The sequence below is a fragment of the Antrostomus carolinensis genome, unplaced genomic scaffold (assembly GCF_000700745.2).
Source record: "Antrostomus carolinensis isolate BGI_N321 unplaced genomic scaffold, ASM70074v2 scaffold43777, whole genome shotgun sequence".
In the NCBI taxonomy this organism is placed as follows: Eukaryota; Metazoa; Chordata; class Aves; order Caprimulgiformes; family Caprimulgidae; genus Antrostomus; species Antrostomus carolinensis.
The window spans coordinates 1-7,998 of record NW_010326151.1 but is presented as its reverse complement, the minus strand read 5'-3'; the positions used below and the strand labels follow the sequence as shown (position 1 = coordinate 7,998).

At 53.7% G+C, this 7,998-nt stretch overlaps 1 protein-coding gene across 1 annotated transcript in view; it reads right to left on the bottom strand.

Annotated features, from left to right (window-relative positions):
• LOC104527687 (2-oxoglutarate dehydrogenase, mitochondrial) overlaps positions 1–7,610 on the bottom strand; it is a gene marked incomplete at both ends in the record, with an annotated part of 10,026 nt that extends 2,416 nt beyond the window's left edge. The window contains 7 exons of the mRNA XM_010171475.1: positions 27–155; positions 1,603–1,782; positions 2,738–2,828; positions 3,324–3,470; positions 3,874–4,028; positions 5,199–5,314; positions 7,566–7,610. Of these exons, the coding sequence (XP_010169777.1) occupies positions 27–155; positions 1,603–1,782; positions 2,738–2,828; positions 3,324–3,470; positions 3,874–4,028; positions 5,199–5,314; positions 7,566–7,610 (863 nt within the window). The remainder of the gene's footprint in view (positions 1–26; positions 156–1,602; positions 1,783–2,737; positions 2,829–3,323; positions 3,471–3,873; positions 4,029–5,198; positions 5,315–7,565) is intronic.
• Between the last annotated feature and the right edge of the window lie 388 nt (positions 7,611–7,998).

The following is a 7,998-nucleotide window of genomic DNA, read 5'->3' as shown; positions in this document are numbered from 1 at the left end:
ATGGACACAGGGGGTTTGTTCCTCACCTGGTTATTGACCACGACGTGGACGGTGCCGTGGGTGGTGTAGGAGGGCAGGTCGCTCAAGTGGAACGTTTCGTACACGATGCCCTGCCCAGCAAAAGCAGCATCTCCATGCAGGAGGATGGACATCACCTGGGAGATGTGAAGCCACAGCGGTCAGCCAGAGCTCTGCAGGGGCAGTGGGCAGGAGCAGCCACCAGGAAGGGGCCCAAGTCTCATCCCCGTGAGCCTTTAGCGTCCCAGGAAGGACATGGAGCAGCTCATCAGTGCATCCAATGCTTTCTCAGGGGATCGGAGTGGAACCGGCCATGGTTGGCACAACTGCTGTGGCCACCAGTGCTCCCCCAGCTCAAGGGCAGCACGCTTGGGGTACCTCAATTAGGCAGCAGGATGGAGCTGGGAGGTGAGTCCTATTTCCAAACACACACATCCCAAAGCAAAGCCTTTTTCTAACTGAGGCAAGATGAGAAAAATGCCCCTTTCACCCCAGAAGACCTTTGGGTAGGAGTCAGGCCGGGAGCTCACTCTGGCTTTGGCGACGTTATTTTGCTGTCCAAGGACAGAGTTTGTCTGTTTATACCCAGCCCTTGGGGTGTAGGAGGAAGGGAAGCACTTTTGATCTTACCTTTCTACTTCTTGGTGTTGGAGACAGGTCTGCAATGAATCAGATGGCAAATAATGCCCTCCCCCAGCCCGTTCCCTGCCTGCTCTCCCACCTGTGTGCAGAGAGCTGCCTCCTGCTGCCAGCTCCAGCTTTTCTAGCCCCAGGAACGGTTATTCCTGGTTATGTTGAGATCCTTCAGCTTGAATCACAGAATCACAGAATGGTTTGGGTTGGAAGGGATCTTAAAGCTCATCCAGTTTCAACCCCCTTGCCATCAGCAGGGACACCTTCCACTAGACCAGGTTGCTCAAAGCCTCATCCAAACTGGCCTTGAACACTTCCAGGGAGGAGCAGCCACAGCTTCTCTGAGCAACCTGGGCCAGTGTCTCACCACCCTCACAGCAAAGAATTTCTTCCTCATATCTCATCTAAATCTACTCTTGTCCAGTTTATAATGATTGCCCTTTGTTCTATCACTCCCTGCCCTTGTCAAAAGCCCCTCCCCAGCCTTCCTGTAGCCCCTTCAGGTACTGGGAGGCCACTAGAAGGTCTCGCCAGAGCCTTCTCTTCTCCAGGCTGAACAGCCCCAACCCTCAGCCCATCCTCATCGAGGCTCCTACTGCCAAGCCCCTTCAGCTGTGATGCTTGAGTTGGCTTTCGGGAGAACCCCTTGTTTCCCCGCTTTCCAGCCAGGGGTTTGGGCATCTGCCGCTCCCCACAGCCCAGCTGAGCCAGTCATTCAGAGATGGAGGAAGCGGTAATGGGAGCCTGGGGTGGGCAAGCCCCTACCAAAGTTATCCCCAAAGACAGTGCGGAAGGATGGGGGGCAAACTCAACGAGTGACAGCAAGGTGAATGCTGGGGAACAAAACAAAACAAAAATCAGCTGGGTTTCTTCACTTTCCCAACAGCTTGCCTCCCACCAAACCCCGTCCAGCCCAGGCCAGTTCACTACAGGCATCTCAGCACCCCTCACCTTCTTTCCTTCCGTGTCCCCGCAGTAAAACTGCTCCGCTTTAGTCTTGCCTTGAACAACAGGATCAGCTGCCTCCAGGTGAGAAGGATTTGCCACCAAGGAAAGGGTGATGTTCCTGTCAGTGACGCGGTTAATCCGGCGGTGGTACATTCCCAGGTGGTACTTCACATCACCGGAGCCCTGACCAAGGGGAGAGGACAGGAGGGTCAGGACCCCAGGAACATGAGTGGCTTTGGGGACACAGAAGGAGACCTGAGGCAGGGCAGCACTGACTCCAAGGGCTAGGAAAAGGGGGCATTTTCTGAAGGCACTGGCAGGAGGCAGCAGATACTCAATTTAGGAGTGACCTGGCATTCGGCAAAGCAAAAGTAGCTTGTTCCAGGTGCCAAACCTCAGACATGCATCAAGCCCATCTAGTAGGTAAGGTTGCAGGTGCAGGGAAAGAAGCAAGTGCAGTGGGTTTGGGGAAGACACTGGAAAACAGAGCTGGGTAATGGTCAACCAAGCTCTGCCTGTCCTGTGGCAGTACAGCTGTCCCTGGAACCGCTCACAATACACTGTGGTTCCGAGTCAGGGCACCTCAACACCCCAGGCTGCTGTTTTCTCACCTTGACAGCCCACCAGAAGGGCATGGCAGGATAAAGTCAGCCCAGCCCAGCTTTCCAAAAGCCAAAGCTTTGAAGCCTTAGTGCATGGCAGTGACAGAGCCTGTGGCACAAGTGATTTGAGCCTTAGGGCTTTTGGAGCTGCTCTAGGGCCCTGTATGGGAACCAGGGGCTGCTGCAATCGTACAAGGCAACCTCTGCTCCTGGCCGCCTTCCCTTCACCTCATCGTTCACCCCAAGGCATGAACCTTTACACCCATGGAGAGTCCCCAGCCTGCACTGGAGACAGTGGTAGTGGCCAGGGCACACGTCACCCCCCAGGACAGGCAAGGACAGACCAGCACTGGCACTGACACAAAGGCTTTCATCAAACAAGTGAGTATGCCATGTGAAAATCCTTGCAACGGTGATGCCACCAAGTGACACCACAAGCAGTGGCACAATCCAGCTCAGACTGCATGGCTGCAGCCTTTGGGAACTGCATGGGGACAGGTGACAGCAACCTGCTATGGGCAGAGGAGGAGACTTACCTCATCAGCAGCCTCCAGCTTGGAGTCAAACTGGCAGAAGATCTGCTCCAGCTCTTTCCTGATCACGTTGGCAAGAACATTCAGGCGTCCCCTGCAAAAGCAAGACCATTGTTGGCAACCAACAGTGCCAGTCTGGCATTGAATGCCGACAGTGACCTGTCATCCACCCCATCACGCAGAGGCAGTGTGACAACCTCACACCTCCCGTGACAGCTGGAGGGTTAATTGGGGAGGGAGCTCTATGGTTTCACCCAAGAAGGAGACTGCAAACCCCTCAGCACAGGGATGGACTGGCTGCTGCTGCATCCTGACAGCTGCCCCTGAGTGGGCAGACCAAATCCTGCTCTGGGATTCAAGCTCTGCTGCGTGAGCCACCACCCCTCACCAGATGAATTGACAAACAAGCTGAAGCTGAAAACACCGTGATGAGCAGAGCAGCCAAGGCCTGAGCTCTCCAGCTAAGGTTCACCACCAACCAAGACCAGTTAGGTGATGGCAGAAACTAGTGTGCCCTCCAAGCACCAAACCCCTGCAGCATCCCCCTCCTCTGCACCCCAGGCACTGCCCTGGAGAGAGGCAGGGTTACCTGTGGGGCATCCCCATGATCACGTAATCCACTCCCTTTTCACTTGACTTATCAATAATGGTCTTTAAGGCTGGGATCAGCACTTCACAGCCCTCCAGACCAAAACGCTTCTCTGAAGACCATTTCCGATGGAGGAACTCCTCAAACCTGGAAGGCAAAAGGAGAGACGGATCAGTGCCAGGGCTACAGCTGAGGGCAGAAACCAGAGAAAGGATGGGGACCACACCGAGGGAGCCGCAGCACCCAGTGATGCTTAAGTAGGCATCACGCAGCCTTCCCGGTCACCCCGGTCTCCTCCTGCAGAGCCCAGCTGGCTGCTCCCCCACCCCGACACAGTGCTGCATTTAACTTTATTTTTAGACCTTTTCTTTCAGATCATCCATGTTTTCAGGCTCTTTGCCAGTACCTGAGCCTGGCAGCCTGGCAGCTCACTGGCACCACCCTCACCTGCACGACAGATGAGGTCAAGATGTGACTCAGGTTGTGACCACAAACCACCCTGGGGGCAGCAAGGGAAGATAAGGGGAAGGTGCAAACCCTTCCATGGTACCTGGTAGAGCGGACCAGCCTGGCCAGCAGTGTGCGTTTCTCTTCGTTGGTGAACTGCATGATGCCTGGGGTCTCAAACTTCTGCCGGATCCACTGGCACTGCTCCAGGTCATTGATAAACATGAACTCCACACCGATGTGCTGGCAGTAGGCCATCTGCCCCGATGGGAGAAGAAGGGCTGTGAGACAACAGCCAAGGCTTTAGCACCTCCTCACCCCCCCGCAAAGACAGGCAGTGTGGCATTGGTTCGGGCCATAGGGCCAGGTACTCCTTCATTCCCCTCTTTAACCTTTCAGCGAGACAAAGAACCCTCCTGCACCGGCGGAGACACCAACCCCTGCCTGAACACGGGCCAGCGCTGCCTGCAATGGCAGCCTGGGGGGATCCAGCAGCAGTGTCCAGCAGCCCCCACCTCTTCTGGGAGCTTGGTTTGAGCTGTCTTCCCAGGAAAGGGGATGCTGCAGGGGATGTCCCGGGATGCTGCGGGGCAGCTCAGACCTGCACATGTCCCAGCATAAAAATGTTTAATTCCCTTTCCCCAAGGGGCCCAGGATCAGATCCTCGAGTCCTTTACATCCACCTCAGAGGCGAGATTTTTCCCTCTCGGTGACATCAGCTGTGACCAGGTCCAAAATCCCACTTCATACAGCAAGGAGAGAATCAGCAAAACAACCTTCCCCAACAAGTAAGGAGCCCATTCTTGCAGCTTATCTAAGATGTTGACGCAGCTTTGATTCTCCCAAGGTCAACCTGTCTCAGCAGGGACCATGTGAGCAAGCCTGCAGCTTACTTGGGAGCTGTCTGCGCTCTCAGACTGGGCAGAGCAGGGTATGAAATTTGGCAGCAAAGGGGAACTGGCTTCAAGAGCTGGAAGCCGCAGCTCCAGGTTGGAGCTGCTCCTCCACAGAGACCATCCAAGGGGCCACCACACAGAGCAGCAGCACCACAGCGGGGTACCGCCTGCCTCCAGCCCGCTCCTCTGCTCTGCTAGCACCGTCTGCTACTTTCAATTGGAAAATGTAGGTGGAGAGGTTTCAAAAAATGCAATATTTATTTGCCTGGGGCTTGCTCCACCTTGGGTAGACCAAATGCATTGCCCTACAGCAGTGCGAAGCTGGAGGTGATCAGAGATGACCAGGTAACAAAGGGCAACTGCTAAGAGTGGGGCAAGCACCAAGGAGCAGCTCCCAACCTGAAAAGCTTAAAATCTGCAGGTTGGCCCAGGCTGCAGGCAGCAACAGGGCCCAGGACCTCCAAAACACAACTGCTCTGACCCCATTCCGAGCTGCAAACAGCTCTTGCACAGCCCTCCCTGCCCTCCTCACCTCCAGCCGACGGATGATTTCCCGGAGTGGAAGAGCCGACTCATTTCCACCGATGAAAGTGGTTGTGGGCAAGTGGAAGACCTTGTCGAGGTCAGATTCATCCAGCCCGTAAAAGCCTGCAGGATTTGTCATGGATGGGACAAGCGAAAGCAAGAGAGAAAAGGAAGGAAGGGGGATGGGGAGACACCGTCACGCAAAGACCAGGTGCGTTTGGGAGAGGTGGGGAAAGGACACAAAAAAGCAGCATAAAAACAAAAATAAGCATGAAGGAGGTTTATATGGATAAAAACCAAGCCGTAATTAAACAAAAAGAAATTAAGCACAGAACAACAAAGTTGTTACAAAAGGTAATGCAGGAAATGAAACACAAAGCAATATATATACACATGTAAATTGGTAATTAAAATCCAGGGTAAGTCAGGAAGTTTGTAGCCCCAAGAACACAAAAAATACAACACAAATTATAACAGAGGGGAGAGAAAAGAAACAGGAATCAAGGAGTCATCGAGCACAACGGAGGTGTTGCCACATGGTAGGAATTAAAAATGAAGAGTCAACATGGAGAAGGAAACGGTTAAAACAGACAAACCCCAAAGAGGGAGAGAAAGAGAAGCAAGAGAGAGAAAACAGCATCAGGGCTCTGCGACGGACTCTCCTGAATAGTTCAGCCCGGGAGTGGGGCAGCCAGCCAGCCCCTCAGGGGTTTTGCTGCCCAGTTACCCCCTTCACTCAATTAACAGCCCTTTAATTAGGGGTTTAGCCTAGCTCTGCTTAGCAAACCCCCTCCTTGTTGGTGCTGGCACCTCGTGGTTCGTAGGTGGCTCCTACTTACGGCACATGGGGCTGTGGGGAGCTGGCTGCGCCTGGAGAAGGTGCAGAGCAGGGCTCAGAGCCCAATGCCGGGTTTTAGAGCTGCAGTCCCTGCCAGGGCCTGCAGCAGCTCCACGGTACCCCATAGCCATCGCAGGTGCCTCAGAGCCCACTGAAGATCATGGTTGTCTTTGGGGAAACGGAGGCACAGAGGAGGAGGGAGAAGGAACCCGCTGAACTGATGCAGCAAGGCAGAAGCAGAGCTGGGAAGAGGATCGGGGACTCACAAGACCCTTCTGAAGCAGGAGCTTGGCTGGAAGTGGGGGACCAGTGGAGCTGCCTGCTGCTGGTCCTGACACCTCCCTTGGGCCCCTGCTTGTCCCTCCCACACAATCCAGGTTTCAAGGTGGAGGAGGCCGAGGTACCACCGCTCCTCCCAGCTCCCCCCAAACCAGCTGGCATCTCTTCTAGGGAGGGTATGGGGGATGCTACCCCCTAAATGCTGCCAGGCAGTGTAAACCACCTTCCTCCAGGCAAACGGATGAAAAAATTGGTCCCTCCAGAGCTGACCCTCCTTGAACTTCATTTTAAAGAGTCCATCCCTCTGGTCAGGAATGGAGGATGAGCCAGAGATGGGGCCGCCCACAGCTCATCCACGGTGTTTACCGGAGGCTGGGAACACCTATGGCAAGCCTGGAGCAGAGGTTTTCCTGCATCCCCTCCTCTGCCCTTATTACCCTCCTGGATGCTGCTAGTCCCAGGGGAAGGAATTAAGCCAGACACCAGGGAGTTCAGCTCCGGAGCCACGCCTGGGAGCACTGAACCGAAGCTGGCAGGAACTGAGGGTTTGTCCCCTTGGAATTCTCTGCAGTTCCTATCCAAACAGAAGTCCTGGAGAGAGGCGGCATTAGTACGGAGCATCCCAGATAAACCACTGGCTGGAGGTTTCAGGGAAGCCTCAGTAAACTGCTGTGGCTCCCAGCCCAACAGCACAGGGCTTTGGCTCGCTCTGCCACGCCATTTTGAAGACTTAGGCACAATTTGGGGGCGTATCAGATTTAACAAGGAGTTTTCAGGGCTCTAAGCATCTCTGCTTCTGCTTTGCTGCAGCCTGACAGCTTTTTTGATAGTGCTCAGTATTTATAGGCAGCAATACCTTGAGATGGGGGGAAAGGCTAGGGATGAGCTGCCAAATTTTCACCAGGACAAAACCAGGGCAGAGTCAGAAGAAGACAACTTCGATTTTTAGGAGACTCAAATCAGTCTCGGGGAGATTGAAGGCTCATAAAATTAATGTTCACAACCAAATGTGCATTCTAGCAAGCTAGGCATGCAAACACACAGTATGGAAAAGGCCAGCCAGGCTCTAAATTAGGGATCTCTACAGATGAAACATCACTAACCAAGCGCCTACATCAAGACTTTTAGCAGGACGAATTAAAAATAAACATATTACAAAACCCAAGAGTGGTGCGAGATGGCTTGGTTCATGCCCAGAATAACCTATTCAAAGAGAGTCCTGCACCCCAGAGGGTTAAAGGCTCATTAATTGCATACCTCCTACTGTTAACACTCTCAGCCGCTCCTTGAACACTGCAAGATCTGAGGTGGGCAGGGAGGGGAGTGCAGAAAGGGAGAAGATAGAGAGACGCAGTCAAAGTTAGTAAAAAAAAACCTTGGAACCTTGAAAACTAGTCATGGAAAGTACAAGTCAAAAATAGTATTTAAAATACAGTCAAAAACCGTCAGAGGCAAAAGGGTTGGGATGGAGGATGACTATGCACTAGGCGGAAAAGAAATCCCAGTGGAAAGTGTGGCAAGAGGAGGGAGGAGCAGGGAGGGGAACGGAGGCATCAGACACTGGGGAGCAGTTGAGCTGCATGGTTTGAGATCTCCTCTCACGTGCACACCTCGGACGGGAGAGGGAGATCGCCCGACATGGGATCTTCACCTGCTACGACCAAAAGGCATCTTCCCATCAAGCTGCATC